The sequence below is a fragment of the Megascapheus bottae genome, chromosome 19, assembly GCF_031878675.1.
Source record: "Megascapheus bottae isolate mThoBot1 chromosome 19, mThoBot2.hap1, whole genome shotgun sequence".
Classification (NCBI taxonomy): Eukaryota; Metazoa; Chordata; class Mammalia; order Rodentia; family Geomyidae; genus Megascapheus; species Megascapheus bottae.
The window spans coordinates 43,332,281-43,353,261 of NC_143527.1; the positions used below are offsets into that span (position 1 = coordinate 43,332,281).

Sequence of the window (20,981 nt, forward strand, 5' to 3'; positions counted from 1 at the left end):
TTGGGTTGTGTTCTTTTTTTAGTTTTTAGTTTTGGGTGCCCATCCCAGGACTTGAACTTGGGGTCAAGACACTGTCCCTGAGCTTTTTTGGTCAAGATTACTACTCTATTCCTTGAGCCATGGCTTTACTTCCATACTTTTTTTGGAAGTTAAGTGGAGATTAAGTCTCACAGACTTTTCTGCCCAGATTGGCTTTGAACTGTTATCCTCAGATATCTGCCTGTTGAGGAGTAGATTACAGCTGTGAGCCATCAGTGCCAATCTGTGACCTAGTTGCCTGTTGTTGGATTTCCCAGGGCCTTAGGGGCCCAGTTGGTTCATGGGAATAGCTGGAGGAACCAGGAGTCCATGCTGGCATCGCTACTCAGATGCAGTCAGTCAAATCAGTTTCCTCGGATGCTTTATTGTAGTTAGTTATATTTACATTTAGTTTCCCAAGATTGGCACTCTACCCATGTGGCAGTCTTTTGGTGAATAGAATTTCTTATATTTGATCACCACAACAACTGTATTTGACATTCATATTGCTCTTAACTTTCACCATCAATCACTATTTCTATTTCTTTTCCTTTTTGACAGTACTGAGGTTTTAATTTAGTACCCTGTGCTTGTTTGGCTGGTACTCTACCACTTGAGGTATGCCTCTAGCCTGGCCTTTTGCTAGTTGTTTTGGAAATGGAGCCTCACAGACTTCTACTCACTCTGGTGCTCAACCACCAACCTCTGTAGTATCCCTATCTCTTGAGCAGTCAGAATTACAGGCCTGAAGCATTGGTGCCTGGCCCTATTTTATTGTGTATCATGCTACATACTTGGGAAAGCAACAGGAGACATTGTCATAGAGAGAGGAATGGTCCCCATTGGCTGAGGCTAGCTTAGTTTTATTTCTATTTGGCAGTGAGTAGGACAAAGAAGAAAATGTGGAGTGTCTTATTCTTTCTCCCAAGTTTACTTGATAAGCACCCAGTGGAACTGAGCTGCTTAGGATCACCCATGTCTGAAATGGTACATTTAGAACCCGAAAACTAGAAAGCCCCCAGTACCTGGTATAGTCATGGCCTCATCATCCAATGCTGGTAGCTATGTCTATGAGCTTTCAATGATCAAAGCACAGTAATAGATTATCATATAGGAAAGTAAGTTGCTGTCCACATCCTGGGATAGCATGATGGGATACTTGAGCAGAACAAATGAGAGCAGACAGAAAATGAGTTAAGCAAATGGGTAACCAAGGGATTCCAGGCTTTCTGTCTGTTAAACACTGAATTCACTTAAGCAAGCCTATTGATTTAGCTTGGTACAGGGAAGGTTGCCATAGGTATGTGCAGAAAACAAGATATCTATTTTGTTATTGTAATCATTAACACGAGACAGTATTTGTGTGCATATTGAATAACTGGCTCCATTATTGGAGTTGAGGGGGAAGAGCAAAGACAGCAACTTAGACATAATTTAGATGTCAGTCCTACTTAATCTGTTTAGAACTTTCCAGGGTCCAGTTCTAAGCCTTCTGAGTAATGGCAAGACAGCCTTCCAGCCACCTAATCCTTTCCTAATCTTATAGCTCAGCTTCAGAGTTCCCTACAAGTAAGTAGAGGTCATGTGTAAAACTTTTAAGAGCATTTCATTTGTAGGAAAGATAATATATCTAAGTTAACAACATTAAGGAAGACAAGAACATAAAATTATCAGAGTACAACAGGCATGGTTTCTCTGTAATAAATACCTTGAGCACCATGGACTCTGGTGAGAACCAGCCTGGTTTGTATAAATAGTGCTCCCATCAAAATCAAAAGGAGTCAACCCAGAATTTACCTTCTGTGAGTGAGGACAAAGCAATACTCTCTTTGTCCTAGATTTCAGGAAAATGTAAAGTACCAGCTATTGAAATCATAGCGATTTTGAAGTCTTAACACAATGTAAAGATTATAACATTGAGAATTTATAGAGAATGAAAACAAAGACTAAAACCAGAAAGAAAACTGTGGTTTCAAACACTTCTCAGATCTCAGTCTTTGAGTATCTGGGATTCCAGGCCAGAGACACCAGCAATCAGATTATATTTTTTAATACATTAAAGATGTTATACAACTAACTATAAATGGATGGACCTAGAACAAACCATGTTAAATGAGGTAACCCAAGCTCAGAGAGACAAACATGTTTTCTCTCATGTACAGAAGCTAGATAAAATACCAGGACATAATAAGTTATACAGGACTCTAGACATTCACACACAGTAAAAAAAAGGAGGACACTCTTGGGAGAGAAAGAGAAAGGCACAATGCCTTTGTGTATCTCTGATCATACAAAATAATATTTATCAAAATGAACTCCAGAAAATGAAAATGAGTCCCTTCCTTCCTTCCTTCCTTCCTTCCTTCCTTCCTTCCTTCCTTCCTTCCTTCCTTCCTTCCTTCCTGCTGTTTTCTTTCATTTTAGTTCTCTTTCTTCGTTTATCTGTCTTTGGAAAGGTAAGGGAGGCACAGAGCTGGAGGGACAAAGGATGAACAAATGCAGCAATGGTTCTCACTAGACACTACGTTGAAAATGAATTATATAACCCGTATGGGTGGGAATGGGTGAGAGCAAGGGAAGGGGTGGTATCATCCAAAAAGAAATGTATTCTCTATCTGACTTAGGTTACTGTAACCCTTTGTATGTCACCTTTATAAAAACAATTAAAAACGGAAACAAAAATACCCTAAGTATTACAAGTATTTGGAGTCACATTTTGGGAAATTGTTCCTACAGGTAGGAGTTTCTTGAGCTTAGGACATCATAAGAAGTTCTTATCTCATACTTTATAATTTAAAATTTTTATACTCAAAGGACTGCTTTCTAGAAGTTTCTGCTGAATATCAGAGTTGGAACTTAATTCAGGGGTATAGAATTACCCCTACTAGATTTTCTCACTTAAAATGACAGACTTTGTCCTCTCATGGTTTCTGCAAAGTAGGAATCAGGCGCAGAGCTTAGGTGGGTGGTTCGAGGCCAGCATCAGTCACAATGAGGTTTTGCCTGAGGTTTATAGCTCATGAAGGCCTTATGTATCAGTCAGCTTTGTGACTGTGACAGATAACTCAAGAAAATCAGAAATTTTCCCAAAGATCCATGTGTTAAGGCAGTATTCCCAGCCTGTGGCTACTGTTGGGAGGTAGCTTAGCAGGTCCTGCCTAGTAAAAGGAAGTTATGTAATTGGGGGCGTGTCTCTGAAGGGGTGGGAAGATTCTGGCCTCTTCCCTTGCTATTTGCTCCCCATGAAAGGAACAGATGATGTTCTGCCCATGCCCTAAAGAAAGAGTGTCAACTGACCATTTTCTGGAACTCAGCCAAAATAAACTTTTCATCTTTTTATAAGATAATTATCTGGATACTTTATCACAGTGACAGAAATCTGAAAAAAAAATCAATTTTGAATGGATTTTCCTTTAAGGGACTTTGGTTCATACTCTGAGCCATGGTAGATTAGCCATGTCTGGCGCTTCTGTGGGTCATGGTGAATGAGTGAGTACCTGATAGAGCAAAGCCATTCACTTCATGGGGAAACAGAAGAGAGGAGATGAGGAGCTAGTGGCTCAATATCTCCTCTCCCCCCTTTTTTGTGTTGTTTGTGTGTGTGCTGGTACTAAGGCTTGAACCCAGGGTGTGGATTCTGTCCTTTAGTTTGTTTACTTGAGCCACACCTCCATTTCGAGCTTTTTGGTGGCTGATTATGGAGATGAGAATCTCATGGGCTGGCTTTGAACTGTGATCCTCAGATCTCAGCCTCTTTTTCTTTTTCTTAAATGCCAGCCTTGAGCTTGAACTCAGGGCTTGGGCACTGTCCCTGAATTTTCTTGCTCAAGGCTAGCACTCTACCAGTTGAGCTACAGCTACACTTAATTTTATATGGTGGTATATTGCATATAAGTGTCTCACAGACTTTCTTACCTCAGCTGGCTTCAAACCAAGATCCTTAGATGTTAGCTTCCTGAGTATCTAGGATTACAGTTGTGAGTCACTGGTGCCCACCTCCAACATTCTTTTTTGAAGTTATGTCCTCAGTGACCAAAGACCTCTTGAAAGTTCTGCCATCTATCTCCCCAAAGCATGGTGATTTGGTGACCAAGGCTTTAAAGCATGAGTCTTGGGGAACATGTATCTGAACCATAGCCCCTTAGCTCTGCACTCTAATTCTCCAGGGCCTCACCAAGTACCTGTCCAAAGTGAGTAGTCAAGAAGAGAGCAGAGCAAGCAGGCTGCCACAGCCTGCTTCGTTGTTTCTGCAGTTGAACACCTTCATTTCACTTCATGTGATGTCTTTGTTACTCAGCCTGGCCCAGACTAGAGGGAAATCAAATTCTGCCTCTTACTGGGAGGCATATTAGAATCTCGGTACCTATTTTACCACCAACAGAGCTTCCCTGAGTATGCTAGCTGCGGACAAAGCCAGGGCTGTTATTTTGAACATGAAGACAATGGACCACAGCGGTTGCTCTCTCACTTCTGAGTTCCTTTTAAAGAGCATGTGTTCCCCAGGGAGGAGACACCATACCACCCCTGTCTTTCAAGCACCATTAGCTGTTATAGAAACAGTGGAAACCACACTTTTGCTAATTTCCTGCATTTTAACTTCTCATTTTGAGCTTCTTTTTTGCTTCAATTTTTTTTTTCTGTTAGGACTAAAACCAGTTTCTGCTTTTATTATTATTTTTTCCTAGCCTGGGCTTTGGTACTAATTGTTGATATCTGTCTGTCTGTCTGTTGATATCTGTCTGTCTATCTATCTATCTGTATCTATATAAATATCTACAGAGATGTCCATATACCTAGATAGATGGATAGTGAGTAAAATTTTGATCTAGGATGTTTTGTAGTTTGCCAAGACCCTGAATAGACCCGTCAAGCCAGATAGGCTTGGCTCACATATGAAAGGGCAGGACCTGTGGGCCCATTCACTCACCTACAGTATGCAAGGTGCTGAGGCCTGCTGGGCATTGGGCTTTCCCTACTGAGCCCCCTGCAGGGGCAGGGACTGTCAATGTGGGGACACAGAAGCTCTGAGTGTCAAAGGGGAGGGCTCTAATGGTACAGATGTCTTCCACTTTTCATGGTGGGTAGAGCCTGTTGGGGGTCACAGGCTTCTGGCTCTGGAAGCAGGCAGAGTATGCTAGGTTGTCCGCCCTGCAGCAGGCAATGCCTACTAGTGTGGCAGTACCAGTGGCAGTCAGTGTCTGCTGGTGCTGCAGCTCCACCGCTGGCATCTGCTGCTGGTGCTGCAGCTCCACCGCTGGCATCTGCTGCTGCAGCTTGCTAGGGGTTCTTGATGAATGAATGCCACAGATACAAAGGATGCAGGCAGAGATATTTATTAAGAAGGGAAGGGTCTAAGTCAGAGGCTGCTGTCCAGCCTTTCTTAGCATGCTTGTTGTTGCTTTATCTGAGTATCACAGGCTAAGGAATTTATAAAAAATAGAGCTTGTTGTGGTTGATTTCCTCACAGGTTTTGCAGCTGGCAAGCCTAAGAGTACAGTGGTGAGGGTTTTCTTGGTGTATTGCAACATGGTGAGGACAAGGCAGGCATGCTAGCAACAATTGTTTTTCTTCTTTTAAAGCCACTGACATCAAGGTGGGTGTCCTACCTTCATGATCTTAGCTAATTTTAAATCTTAAAGATCCTACCTCTACGACCATTAGCATCTACATTTCAGGATTAAATTTGCAACACATGTTTTTTCTTCTGCATAAGTCTGTTGTGATGTTGCCACCATGTAGCTTCCTTCCTTCCTTCCTTCTTCCTCCTTCCTCCTTTCCCCCCTCTTTCTCTCTCACTTTCTCGCTTTCTCTTTTTGCTTTCTCTCCTCTCTCCTCTCTCCTCTCTCCTCTCTCTCTCTTCTCTCTCTCTCTCTCTCTCTCTCTCTCTCTCTCTCTCTCTCTCTCTCTCTCTCTCTCTCTCTCTCGTCTTTTTCTTTCTCCAGTCTTGGGGCTTAAACTCAGGGGCTTGGCACTGTCCTTGAGCTTTCTCAAGGCTAGTACTCTACCACTTGAGTCACAGTACCATTTCTAGCTTTTTCTGTGCATGTGGTACCAAGGAATCGAACCCAGGGCTTCATGTATTCTAGGCAAACACAATACTGCTATGTCATAATCTGGGTCCCTGTAGTTTATTTTCTTATTTCAGGTTTTGAAACACTAATCTGTTGAAGTTCAATTGGGGCCCTTTACATAACTTCCATGATAAATCTTTCTTCTAATATTTTCACCCCCTGTAATATAGTTATAACATCTTTGGGCTGAGTGTGAGTATGCACTATAATCCTAGCACCCAGAAAATGGGGGCAGGAGGCTCACTCATTTGAGGCCAGACAAGAGCTTGTCTCAAGAAGCCTAGAACCCAAACAAGATATAAAAAACTGTTGTGTTTGTCTACGGAGTCTACTTCTGTGCTAGTTCTGGGTCAGTTTGAACTGATTGAGTTTTCTCATCAGTTTGTGTTGTTTTCCTGAATTTTCTCATCAGTTTGTGTTGTTTTCCTGCTTATTTGTGTCCTTGGTAATTTGAGTTTGAAATGTGTGTGCTGTGATTTTTTTTTTCTTGGGCACAAGGTATGTTTTGCATTTCTATAAACATCTCGAGTTTTGCTCTGTGATACAGCTAAGTGGCTTGGAAACACTTTGGTGCTTAGTTACTTGGGTAAGCAGAACCACAGCTGCACTTAGATTCTGTTTTTTTTTTCCACTTACTGGGGTAAACCTTCCTGACTCTTTGGCTTATATGTTCTGAGTATTGTTTTCTCCTTGGCTTCAGGTAATCTGCTTGTACATCGGTACTTAGCTGAAGACTTAGGAGAGGTCCTATGAAGTTCTCTCTCTCTGCAAACTTTTCACCTCTGATTATCTGCCCTGATCACTCCCCTCATGTTGGCCTTTTTGAACTTTCAGTCTTATGCCCTTAAACAAAGAATGTCAGAGAACTCCACTCAATTCCTCCCCCACCAACCATGATCTTAACATTCCCTCTAAGCCCTCAGCTAAAAGCAATCCACCTAATGTTTCTGGGAAGTCAAAAGTCTGATATTGCCTGATGTTCTAGCATTTTGGAAGACAAAAAAGGATTTTTTTCCACCAGTGTTCTAATTGCTTAGTTTAGGAAGGTAAATGATGCTTTGTCACTTACCCTCACTTGTCTGTATATATTTCTTTAAAACTAACCCACTTGAAGGGTGATTATGATGGAATTTGAAGACATCAAAGGCACTAAGCATGTTGGCAAAACTACAGTTGAAATGATGTATTATATAGGAAACATAAAGGGACAATACTCAAAAACAGAATTGGAGATTTTCTTAAGTTCAAAAAACAAGGAAGTGGACTGGGAGTGTGGCCTGGTGATAGAGTGCTTGCCTAGCATGCATGGAGCTCTGGGTTTAATTCCTTAGTACACAGAAAAATCTGAAAGTGGTATTGTGGCTCAAGTGGTAGAGCTTTAGTCTTGAGAAAGTGCAAGGACAGTGCTCAGGTTCTGAGTTCAAGACCCAGGACTGGCAGAAAAAAAAATAACAAGAAAAACAAAAAACAAAAACCCAAGGAAATGGAAAGAAGGCAAGGTGAGAGCTAGTATCCGGGTAAGAATCTGGCAGGTTAAGAGAGGTGAGGTGGTTCAGGTCATAAGCCATGGGCTGTGGTCATCACTTCATTCACCTGGAGCAAGGAGATCACTCGTGGAGATGGTCTAAGTACTGGCATGGACAAACAAGTTGCCCCTGCTTGGGAACTTCAAAAGAGGCCATTACCTTAGAGTTTGTTACAAGAAGCTCTCCTGTTACTGAAGGAAGGAGTTTGTTTATAACTGAATGTTTATTTATTTAGCCTATACTAAAACTGGGTCCATATTTCCTTGGCCCATACTAAAACTGGCTGTGAGAGCTATCACCAGTTGATTTTTAAAAATTATTATTTATGGGCTGGGAGTTTGGACTAGTGGTAGAGTGCTTGCCTAGCATGTACAAAGACCCGGGTTCAATTCCTTGGTACCACATACATAGAAAAAAGCCGAAAATGGTGCTGTAGCTCAAGTGGTAGAGCTCTAGCCTTGAGAAAGTCGAAGGACAGTGCTCAAACCCTGAGTTCAAGCCCAGGACTAGCAAAACAAAAAATATTATTTACTAAAAGCATAGTTCGGGAAATGGAAACCTGATTTTTAGTGTTGGTGGTGGTATTTGTTTTTTTTTTTTCCTTTAGGAGAAGCAAAGTGTGGGGTGCAGAAAGAGAGGGAGGAAGGGAAAACAAATGCAATTGTGCTATTTAGTATGTGGAAAATGTCCTGTGTAAAGGTAGAAACAGAGGAAGGGATGACATTGCCCCCCCCCCAAATATAAAAAGAAATACTTGCTACCTGACTTATGAAGTGGTAACCCCTCTGTACAACAACCTAATAAAATATATTTTTAGAAAAGGTAGCAGTATGACCAGAACATAATATGAAAGATTCTTGATTGATGAGACAAGAACCGTAGAGATGAAATTTACTCTGCCCAGCTAATCAGATCACATGGGCGGAGGTGCCAAATGTAGGAGGTCTGAAGGTGGTCCGTAAGTATTCCCCTACTCATTCTTACACTCAGTCAGTTATATTCTTTCAGTAGGCGACCTATCCATATGGAGTAAGGTTGACTGTCCTACTAGCGGGATATTATTGAGATAACAATGTAGGAGTTCCAAACTCAGAACCTAAAAGAAATGGGGGCTTCTGCCTCAGTTTTGTTGCCTCACTGGTTGAGGACATGTTTGTAACTTGTGGGGAGAGCCACATGGGGAAAAGCTGGGTGTTGTTGCAAACAACAACTTGTGAGACACGTGTTTGCTGCTTGGGGAATGCCGCTCACTTCAGAGGACTACAGCACATGGCTCCTCTGAAGAAGGCCCTTACAAGATGTGGTTTCTTGAGCTTGGATCTTCCACCTTCTAGAACCTTGAACAGAATAAACTGTTCTTTTATATAAACCAACAAGCCTATAACATTCGTGATAGCAACAGAAAACAGTCTATGACAGAAAATCAGATAGCCCTATCTAATATTTTGATGGCTTGAAGAGATCTTCAAGCCAGAATCAAGAAGCTGACCCATTCCTAAATTTCTGACCTAAGAAACTAGATGAAATAATGGAAGTTTATTATTTTCAGCACCCAAATTTTGGATATAGAAGTAGACTACTAACACACAAATAGGCACTAATCTGCCAGTTCACACTGTGGGTAAGAGGCAGCAGTTGCATTACTTTCTGAGTATTAAAACAACTTAGTATATATATCCTATAAAGTTAGACAAAAAAGCAAGGTAAAGGGCAAGTTGGGAGGGATAGGTGAGAATGTTGAAATGTGACATTGGTCAAGATCCACTGCATTCATAAACTGCTTTGTTAAAAGGAAACCCCTTTGTACAATTACTTAACGATAAAAAAAAAACCCCAAAACACTAAAGTTGCTTTACCTCTACCCTCTAAATCTTGTATTAAATGACTCTTGAGGCTCACTAGAACTAGGAAGATAGAGAATAGAATTCTGGGAAATGTAGTTCATCCTTTCAGTGCCTCTATATTGCCCAAACATGTTAGATACTGTTACCAATTTGTTCTTGTGATGGGTGCAGCCTGCACTCCCAGCAATATGCCATGACTGGTTCATCATTTGAATTGAAGCACTAACACATGTACAGGGCTTAATAAAAATGACTGTCAGTCACTGTGCTTCACAAAAATTTTTTAATGAATAAATAATTTGATGAAATCAAAAACTATTTACAATATAAACAAATGGAAAAAGCTTTGGATCTGTAAATCTGACTGTTGCATTTTTGAACTGAGTCCTCCCAAGCTTTTCCCTTTGAAACGATACAAATCTGGTAGAAACGACCACTCATCGAACATATCTATGTTCATTACATGTTTATCTGTTAGTCCTGGAAAAGTTACAGAAGCTTATATTATGTGACATGTTAAAATACAAATATTAACTAAAAATAATATATTATCATAATGCCAGGTAGCATTCTCCACAGAACAAAAACATACACTCAGCTTTAACAATGACAAAGGATCACGGGCCACAAAAAAATACCCCAAAGGTACAAATTCCTTCATAAGAATATAATTGTGCTCTTCAGTTGACCAGATGTCTCCACCGTGCTCATAGGCCTGTGATGAGGAATACAGTGTCTGACGACTGTGTGCTGTGTGTGTTTCTGTCAGGCAGCAGCACTACTGGGAATTGGGCAGTGCAAGCAGTTTTATAAACACTTTCTTGGGCTCTTAAAAAGAGCCAATTATGCAAAGCAAAATAAGCATACTGAGAAATCTTCATCTCATCTACACAAATACCACAGGACATCTTGGCATTGTGGAAGGAAGGTTTCCGTGCAGAGCCGTGGATGCCATTAGCCAGAGTTCAAGTATTCCAGAGCCACCTCATAGCAGAACTTGTACTGATCCTGAAAAACAGATTAAGAATGGTGTCAGCATGGGGCTGGGAGCTTGGCCTAGTGGTAGAGTGCTTGCTTAGCATGCACGAAGTCCTGGGTTTGATTCCTTGGTACCACATATACAGTAAGAGCTGGAAGTGGTGCTGTGGCACAAGTGGTAGAGCACTAGCCTTGAGAAAGCCCAAGGACAATGCCCAGGTCCTGAGTTGAAGCCCCAGGACTGGCATAAAAGAAAAAAAAAAGAATGGTGTCAGCTTTGTATTATTTAAACACTGCTTCTATTCAAGCAGTTATACAGTGAAGGGTCTTAATTGGCAGAAATCAAATCAATAAGGATCTGAATTAGGAATTAATCAGGAAGTTACAGTTCTAAACACAAATATACATAAATATACTCAATCATAAATATATTCACTTTTCACAGATGTTCCCCTAAAGCAGTGGTTTTATATCTATATTCATCAGGCCACCCAAAGTCACATCCAGTTGCCTTTCTGTGTCCCTGGGTTCTGTATTCTTGGAGACCACCAACTTTTAACTCAAAATATTTGAAAAAAAATGCATCTGGACCAGGTGCCTGCAATCTGACCTATATAGGAGGCTAACAGATTTGAGGATCTGAAGCTAGCCTGGGTAGAAAAGCTGGTAAGACTTTTATCTCCAATTTATCAGCAAGAAGTCAGAAATGAAGGTATAGCATAAACCTTGCACAGAAAAAAGGGAAGTGAGAGCACAGGCTCTGAATTCAAACCCTAGTACCAGAGCACATGTGTGCATACACACACACTCACAATAGCATGCAAACAAAGAGAAAGAATTGTTTTTACTATGTAAGTTATTAGGTTATTATAATGTATATCCCCAAACAGTAAGAGAATCGCCACTCCTTACACAGTATTTACAATATATTAGTTACTAAAATTTCAAGATTAAGTATACCAAAAGGCTGATTATATAGAAAATATGCTGCTAATCCTAATATCAGGGACTTAGGCTTCTGAAGATTTGGTATCTGGGGAAGATCCAATGACACGGAAATACCAAGGAAGAGTGTTTTCCCATTTACCTGTGCATCAACAATCTGAACTTTGTTCAGGAAATTCAAGAGGTAGAAGAGTCCACAAGGACTGGTGGAAATGCTTTAAAGGCTTGCTCTTCGCAGTCCCACTTGTCTATTTCTTCTTAGGTTTCCCAATTAGTATAGAAACTTTCATAATAATCCTTAATGAATCTATTTCTCTGATACTTGTAATGTCTACTTTTTATTTCTCATTTCCTTTGTTGTGTCTTCTTTTTTATAGTTTAGTAAACCAGATAAAAAATCCTTTGTTAAACATTTAAAAGAAACTCAACTCTTAGTTCATAGAGCATTTATTTTCAGTCTCCATATTGCTTATTTCTATTGTCATCTTTATATTTGGTTTGGTGGGTTCTTGCTTCCAAGAGCTACATTGTTCATCTGAAATATATATATATATATATATATATATATATATTTCCAGTACTGGGGATTGAATTTAGGGCCTTGCTTGCTAGGCAAACATTCTAATACTTGAGCCATGCTTCCAACAACTTTCTTTTGACCTGGTTATTTCTTGGTTATGATCAGCTGGTCTAGCCAGGCATCCTGCTATTTGTGTTTCCCCATGTCACTGGGATGTATTACCATGTGTATTACCATACTCAGCAATTGGTTGAGATGGAGTATTGAAAGCTTCTTTTGGCTTCTTTTTGGCCTTGATCTGCAGTCTCCCAATCTCCACCTTCCAAATAATAAGGATTACAGGATTGACGCACCTTGCTGAGTTTCATTTTTTTTTTGAAATAGATACTTAATTGCTATAAGTTCTCTCTTAGCATTGCTTTTGTTGAACTTTTAAGTTCTGTTATGTTGTTTCCATTTTCATTTGCTTTGAGAAAAATGTAAATTTCTTTTTTAATTTCATCCATCATGTTGGTTCAAAAGTTTGTTTTTCTGTTTCAATATGCATTTATGTCACTTCTAAAAATTTTCTTTCTTGTTGGCTTCATTTTACTCTATTGTAATCAGACGAGGTACTATAGTTCAGTGTTAGTTTTTGTTTTTCAATTGTATTTTACTATTAGGGTGCTGAATAGAGAGGTTACAGTTATATACATTTGTAAGGTAGTAGGTACATTTCCTTCTTGAACATTGATACCCCTTCTCCTGTTTTTCTCCCACTTTCCCTCCCACACCCTCTCCCAATCATCTTTGTAGCCTTGCTTTGTGGTAGATTATATGATCTTTTCTAGAGATAATTCCATGTTCTGATGAAAAGAATGCTTACTCTGTAACTGCTGGGTGGAATGTCCTATAAACTTATGCTAAGTTGCTTCATGTAAGTATAGGTTAATTCTAATGTCTGTTGATTTTTTTTGGTCCAGATGACCTGCCCATGTCTGAAAATAGGATTCTGAACTTTCCACTAGTATTGCATTGAAGCTTATCTCTCCCTTTAGTAGCTTTTGCTTTAGAAAACTGGATGCCCTGATTTTAGGTGCAAGGAGATTTACAATTGCCATTTCTTCCTGCTAAATTGATTCATTATAATTACATAGTGACTTTCTTGTGTCTTTTGACAATTGCAATCTTAAAGATAGAAGATAAATTTGATGAATTTCAAATCATGCTGAGTGAAAAGTTAAACACCAAAGGTGTCAGATTGTATGATTCTATTTGTACAACAAATGTCCAGAATAGTCAAAGTTAGAAACACTGAATGTCGACTGGCATTGGGACAGCAGAGTCAGACTTCTATCATGTAAAGTGGTTGTGGTGGTGATGGAAGTGTTCTGCTTTTGATGAGGGCAAAGATGGTTGCATAGTTCATGAATATAGTGAAAGTCACTGGAGCGGATGCTTCAGAAGAGCAAAGTTTATGGCATTTTGAGTTCTAGTTCAATAAAGCTGTTATAAAAATCACTGTTTGAAAGATACTGCCCATTTCATGCCACGATTCCTGCTTCCTATGTCAGTCAGGGGTTCAGGTGTGACTGGGATTGGATAAGCTTTGTATGAAATGTGAATTCAGTTGATTGCATGTATTTCTGAGGAGCTACAAGTCTGAATGCTCCATACTGAGAAGGACCCCAGGGTCCTGTAACCAGCCCTGAGACATTGGCTAATCAGTCTCCTTTGGTTGTCAAATAGGTCTGTCACATCTATAGCTCACTTCCAGCCTTATTAATCTAGGAATCTTATGAAGTTTGGACTCAGTTGGCTTTTAAAGCAAATCTGACACAAGTGAATTAATTTTCTAACTACTTCATCTTGCAAATAACAAGAACCTTCCCAATCTAGCCTAACCAGTCCACTCTTTATATATAGAAGTTTCCAGGGCTTTTTGTTTTCTTTTTCTCTTTTCTTCCTCCCCATTCCCACCCTCTTCCTTTTTATTTCTTTCTACTTTTGAACTATTATTACTTGTCTTAGGCAAAGTTATATTTCTGAATCACATTCTAGTATTTATTATCTTAGGATTGGATACTTTTATTTTTAGGACACTTACAAGACATAATTTGAATTTCAAAATGTTTAAAGGCCATGTTGTCAGATCACCAAGCTGACAAATGGACCACAAACTGCAGCAACCATTTCTCTTGTTTCTGCAAAACACTGGGATGATGATTTTATGGAAATCAAATCCCTCATTGCATAAAAATAACTTTGGACAAGCCTAACTATGCCATTAGTTTCAGTGGCTACTAAGAAAGATCATCAGCATGATCAAATGTGATGAGTTGACCTGTGGACTCTGGCCCTCGAGCATGGCACAAGATAGAGTCTTACAGGAATTTTCAGGCAGCTTCAAGGCTGCCTGGAAGCTGCCAAAGTTGCCCTGTCTCAGACATAACTGTAATTTTCAAAAATGAATTCACCCTCTCCCACCTTATCCCTCCCAAGCAAGCTGCCAATCCTCACAGATTCTGTGATGAATGGTTTGTGAATCGGAAAAATAAGGGGAAGGAGAAGAAGGACCGTGAATTGCCATGTCCCGGCCTCCAAGCACCTGGGTAAATGTCTGAAATCTTCCTACATTGGAAACTGATTATACTTGATCACCAGGTACAGGCCTGTCTTCTGCAGTTTCTTCTGTCAGCTCACTTGCTTCTGAATGGTATAATTAAGCCACATGAGCTATCCCATGCTTCAGAGGAAAAAAAGAAAACAGAACATTTATGCCTTGGTCCTGAATCTTCCAAAATTGGGTGACATTAACTGTGTGGGCATGAATTGAATGTGGGGAACAGGGACTCTGTGCCTAGCCTGGCTTTCTTCACAGCCTTGTGTGGTACCTTCTGGTATGGCACAGGAATGTACTTTCTGGAACTTCAGTACCCCATGAAGAAGAGGGAAGTGAGGATGGTGTTAACTTATAAAACAGGCATCTTCAGACCCTGCAGCGTGTTACATACAAAGGCGAGTGGCCAGAGTTCCAGTTAGATGGGAAATGGTCTTTCCTTGACAGAAAGCAGAACTATCCAAAGGTGTCAGTACTCGGTGCAAAGTTATTTTGCAATGGAGGAGGAGGAGCCAGGAAAGGAAGAAACGCAGAAGTTTCCAGAAGTATCTTAGACATTTACCCTAGGGATCTGGGTAAATTTTATCTGTATTTTAATAGTCAGGAGGCATTAGCTAACACAGCTCAAGGTCAGATGATTAGAGTCTTTAGAGCAACGTGGCCAAAGCAGTACAGGTATTTGGAAGTGAAGTCATGGCTTAAGTGGTAGAACACCAGTCTGGAATAAAAACGCTAAGCAAGAGCATGAGGCCCTGAGTTCATGACCCAATACCAGTACAAAAATTGGGGGGGGGATGTGGATCAGGCACTTACTACCTGGCTGGCAAAAGGGTACTTCAGAAGCTTCCATCCCTTTCTGGGGGAGTCAGAGCCCTGTGAACCTCAAAGACAAGTGAAGAGGGCAAAGGTGAAGGATGCTGTCACAGGAAGCGGACATTTTCATGCAACTGTCACACCATCAAAGCCATCCAGCCCCCGGGACTCCATTTTACTAGGCTGGCTGTTGTGGTCCCCTATCTGGGGACCCATGTTTTGGATGGGAGCTGAGGCTGGCTGAAGAGACAGAGACCTGGCTGGAAAGAAGTCAGGAACAAGTGTAGCTGCTTCTGCTAGATGAAAAAAAACTTAATGTTGGAAATTATTTTCCCTCTTGGCAATCCACTGGCTTTTCTCCAGAGCCCTCCAAACATAGCATTTGAAAAAAAATCAACCTTCAGGGTCTTCTGGATCTCCCTTGAGAACGTCAGGCTTCAAAATGAATAGACAGGTTTTCAAGTCAGGAGCAATTTAAAAACAGCAGAGCCACACAAAGGAGAGTGAGAGAGACAGGCTGACCTTCTTGTGTTCTGTGGAAAGACCGAAGGCAAGCTGTAGCACTTTCAAGTTCCTGGTGGAAAGGGCCACAGCAGGCATAGGCCCAGTGAACAGTATGAGGAGACCCAGAGGGTTCCACGAGAGAGTTTGCACCCCACCCCATTCAGCTTTCTCACTGGCTAGCTCAGAAGCATGCCTCAGAGCTTTCCAGAATACTCCTCTGAAGATACAGATCACAAGACTTTACTCAGCACACTGCTTGCCTTTCTTAGCTGCTGCCCAACATTCTTCATTTAGGACTTGGGTTGTCTGTTACACCCAGAGCAATCATGCCAGACTTTACCACCCTGACCTGGGTTAATTGATTCCTTCAGCCAACATACTCATGTATGAATACCAAATGAAATAGAAATAGGACTTCCAGCCAAAACCAAACAAACTGTAAGCTCGTATTCAATTCTAGAAGCTTCAAATCCACTAAAAAGAGCAATGTGACCCCTCTATGCCCCCCCCCGCCCCATCACCTCACCAGATATCATCTATTATCCTTCTCACAGTCACTGCCACAGATATAGCAGATGATTTTCTCAGGAAATCTCACAATTTTCCTCCATTTCTCAGCCACTGACCTTCTAAAACCAGTGCTGATATTCAGAGTTCTGGATGTCTGTGTTCTACATCAGAATAACCCATGATATCTTGTCACAAGCTGTCCCCTGGACAGGTACATTTACTATGTGTCAATGAAAGATAGCAATTTTCCTTTTATTGTGAACAAAAAGGAAAAAGAAATGATGATACAATGTCCTATGTTTTTGTATAATTACTGGTGATAACCACAAGTTCTCCTTGGTCTAGCCAGCTAAGTCTCCATTCATCTCATGAAGAATTGCCTGCCCCATACTCCGCATCACCGATCTGGAAAGAGTCCCATTATTTCTGCCCATAAAATTTCCTGTGTGAGGAAAGCAAGAGTGGAAACGTTAGAGGAAAGGCCTGGCAGGTCTGCTTCTAATGATCTCCTTAATTCAGGCTTACTGAGAGAGAAATGACTTTTTTTTAACATCAAAGTCAGCTCTGCTTGAGTACTGACCAAAGTTTAGAAGCTGCATGTCTGCCCTTGAGGTTCAAAGTCTGAGATTTCAATTCCATCATCTGACAGCCTTATCTGTTCTAAACTTAAGCTCCCACTGACTATATGACTTCGCTCTCAAGTGTTTCAGCCTAAACCAGGCACCGATAATTCATGCCTATAAATCCTAGCTAATCAGGAGGCTGCGATTTCAGGATTGAGGCTTGAAGCCAGCCCAGGCAGTCAAGTCTATGAGGCTCTTGTCTTTAAATAACCAGGAAAAATGCTGGAAGTGGAAGCTCAGTTGGTAGAGTGCCAAACTGGAGTGAAAAAGCCAAGCAAGAGGTGAAACCCTGAGTTCAAGCCCCAGTACTGGCATAAAATAAAACCTTCCAACTTTTAAATGCTCCCACCCAGAAGACTGAAAACTTTACTATTTGTATAATATTCCAGGAAGGATGGTTTTACTGAAGCCCACACAAGATGGCTGTTTGGCTCATCTGCATGAAGTCTGTTACTATGTGAATGGGACTCAGAACCAGTGTTGCCATACACTGAACATCTTACAAACACTAGCTGTTAGCATCCCCTTTGAAGCTTGTTTATAACTGGATCCCTCAGGCTGGGAAGGAACAGCGCCTCCTAGATACCTACACTGACAATAACCATCTGTCTCCTCTTTCCAAAACATTTCCACATGTATCTCAATCCCCTTAATTTACACAACTAAAACCCAATGAAGTGACTTATTCAAGGACACTTGAGATGTGAAGTTAATATACCCACGGTCACCTATCCTCAATTAGTAACAGCTAAGATGGGAAATTTGGGCTTCCATAGTCTTCTTGTAGTGCAGCAGTCTGAGGAACACAATACTCTTTGTCATAGAAGCCAATATGCTAACTGCACCCAATGGCCAGCACCAGGCTTCTTGGGAGTAGAATGGCTCCTGAAGCTCAAGACATGTATCTGGGGGCTCCTGGAGAGTGGCTTATGTTGAGGAAGACTTGACCCTACCCCAGGGCTGGCTGTCATTTGTCACTCTTGATGTCCTGTTGCAGAGATTGTTGCAGTGATTTTCAACTCACACTAAAGGACTGTGACTACTTTCTCAACTTCAGTTTAGTCCTCTTATATACTTGGAAGTGATGAAGTTTGAACTCAAGGCCTTGCAATCTATTAGATTGGCAGACTATCACTTTAGCTGTGCCCTTATCTCTCTTTTTTGTTTGTTATTTTGGAGAATGAGTTGAGTATATTTTTTCTGATTGAGTAAGCTTTGAACTCTAATCCCCTAGATAGCAACCTCCTGGGTAGCTAGGATTACAAATGTGAGTTAGCTTCCTTCATCTTATTTTTTAAGCTCCTTAGTAGGCCTACAGTACTGTGGGCTCTAGAGCTCAGGCCTCCTGAGCTTGACACCCATCGGTCCCCTCTTCTCTCTGGCCTAGGCTACAGCCCCAGTCCTGGATTAGCCTTACTGTTTCCTTTAGATTCTTCCTTGTCTCACAGAGAAACACAAAAACCTAACTGAAAAGCTGCCTCCTCGAAGCTATTCTCCTATTCTTGAGTCACTGTGGTTGGCATTTCAACAGCTCCACATAAAGAGAGGATTTCATGAAATACTCCAAGAAAATAATTGCACCTACTTCTTTGTTTTTCAACTCCTTTAATCCTTTTCTCAGATATGGCCACCATAATTAAATGCAATATTCTGGATGTCAAACTAAAATTCTCAGCTTTGATAAATATTAGGCGATTAAGCTATTTATAAAATATATAATTTGAAAATCTGGCATTTCGTGTACTATGATTATTTCTTCTCAGTAAAGAATAAGTGCTTAGCCACGTGGAAGTCACTGCCAGGAAAGGAAATTAATAAGGATGTTCACTTGTGAGTTTCAACTATTTCTTCATTTCAAACAAGTTGAGACAGTCTTCTTGTGAAAAAAAAAAAAAACAAGGAGAGAAAACAGCAAAAAGGGAGAAAATTCCTTTGAGGAAGGCATTATGCTATGCTTTTGAAAATGAGTCTCTTCCTTTATCAGTATCAACACAGGGTTGTGCAACTCTGTACTAATGCAGGGATGTCCCATTTCCCATGAGAGAGGGGAGAGACTGAAGGATGTCCCACTATGACTCAGGAGAGAGGAACTATAGTCCTGTGCTAATTCAGAAATGTCCCTGTGGGTAGGAAGAGGGGGTGGAGTTCTATGCTAATAAGCCTATGTCCCAGGGAGGGGTGGGGGAGAAAACCTACCAGAAGGTCCACCATATTGGGTTTGTTGTTCCTTAGTGTCTTCACAGCATGGAAGACATCCACAGTTCTCTGGTGTCGAAGCATCTCACAGACAATGCTGATGGCGCAGAAGGTGCCACTGCGGCCTCCTCCATTCCTGTCAGAAAGAAATTAGATAAGACAATGTTGGCCTTTGCAAGACACCTTGCGCATGATCCGTGGAGATTTGGGACATAAGCTCTGGAGAACGAGGTATGATGAAGACCTCCATTAGAAGGCAAACGCTCCACCTGGGACTTGAGCTGAATCCCCTAGTTCACGGGAATAAGGTGGCCAAGTGAGGGCTCCTCGGTTCACCTGGCTGGAGGACCTTCCTAACTGTGCTTCTGCCCCCGGTTATGTTATCTGATACTGCGCCTTAGTGGTTTTTATATAAAGGGCCTCCAACCCATTTTCCACAGACATCTAATCCTGATGTCTGCCATGAAGACCGGTGACAAATGTTGGTTTTGTTCAAAGATATAGCTAGCCTTTAAAATTAAAATAATTCCATTAATATTTCACAAGCTTCCAAACATGATGGTTCTTTTTAAATTAAAAAATATTTTGAACTAATTTTAGATGTGTGGAACATTGCAAAAATAGTGTGGAGATGTTCCTTACATATCCAACTTCCCGGATACGAACATAGTTTTTATTCTGTGAACTATAAATGTTATCAATATGTATAGAGCCACAGCAATCAAAATGAGAACAGTAACAGTACTCTAATACTACCAACTGCATACACAGACTGAAGTCGAATTCCATCAGTCTCTCCATTCATGTCCTTTTTCTGGCCCAGAATGCAATGTGGGATCCCACTGTGCATTTGCCTGTCAGGTTTCTTCGACTTCTTCCAATCTATGACAGTTCTTCCTGTTTCCTTATCTTTCCTGACTTTGCCACTGTGGAGGAGCCCCAATTGATTATTTTCCAAAATACAGAGCACTGAATATAGAATGTAGGATGTAGAAAATACATGTAGAGCACTCAGAAGGGAAGTATCACAGTTGAGGCCAGCCTGGGCACAAAAGACCTTATCTCAATGAAGTAGTAGACACAGGTACCTATTATCACACCAATATGAGAGGTTCAACATAGGCGGATTTTGCCCACATGCATCTTCTAACTAAAATAACCTGTGAGAGCCCAGAACGCTGAACTGAGAGATTTGAAGGATTTGGAGTTTAATGCCTCTGCCCAACATGAACCCTCAGAACATTGTTTCCTGAAAAGGCAATCAAGTTCTGGCTTGACAGGAATTCAGATATCTATCCTGGGTGTAGACTAATTCTACCCCCAAACTTTTGGGGTGCATAGGGATAGATAAAAGCCAATGCAAATTGTAAGTCATTTACAGCTTACCTCTCCTTCCTAAGATAAGGAAGTCTTTTATCATTTGTTGGTGCCTATGACTTCAAGACATTTCGATACCTTATTTTCTGCAAGTATGCCTTTGTGTACGCCATTCAATAAATACCTTATATAAAGGATCCCAGGCACCTGAAGCTGGTAGAAAGCTTCAGGTTTCTGGTGCCCCAAACCTCAATTTCACAGTCTGTTCTCCATTACTGCCTTGTCTCCAGATGCAATAACTTGTAACAATAACTAGTGAAAATCAGGGCTAGAGACGTGGTGTAGTGTAAGAGAACCAACCTAGCAAGTGTGAGAACTTGAATTCAAACTCTGGTATCACCAACAAAAATGAGGCGCACGGACCTCAGTCACAATTTGAGTCTACATTTCAATTTGTCTGATGTCTCATGAGGTCATGTCTTATGGGAGGACAAGAATTTGGTAAGAAAAAACATAG

At 40.9% G+C, this 20,981-nt stretch overlaps 1 protein-coding gene across 8 annotated transcripts in view; it reads right to left on the bottom strand.

The window, feature by feature from the left end:
- Positions 1-9,723: 9,723 nt before the first annotated feature.
- Ptprm (protein tyrosine phosphatase receptor type M) overlaps positions 9,724-20,981 on the bottom strand; it is a 750,652-nt gene continuing 739,394 nt past the window's right edge. For all 8 annotated transcript variants that reach the window (XM_090353479.1, XM_090353477.1, XM_090353478.1 and 5 more), the window contains 2 exons: positions 19,148-19,283; positions 9,724-10,467 (listed from right to left, as the gene is read on the bottom strand). In XM_090353479.1, the coding sequence (XP_090209605.1) occupies positions 10,414-10,467; positions 19,148-19,283 (190 nt within the window). In that variant the 3' untranslated portion in view covers positions 9,724-10,413. The remainder of the gene's footprint in view (positions 10,468-19,147; positions 19,284-20,981) is intronic.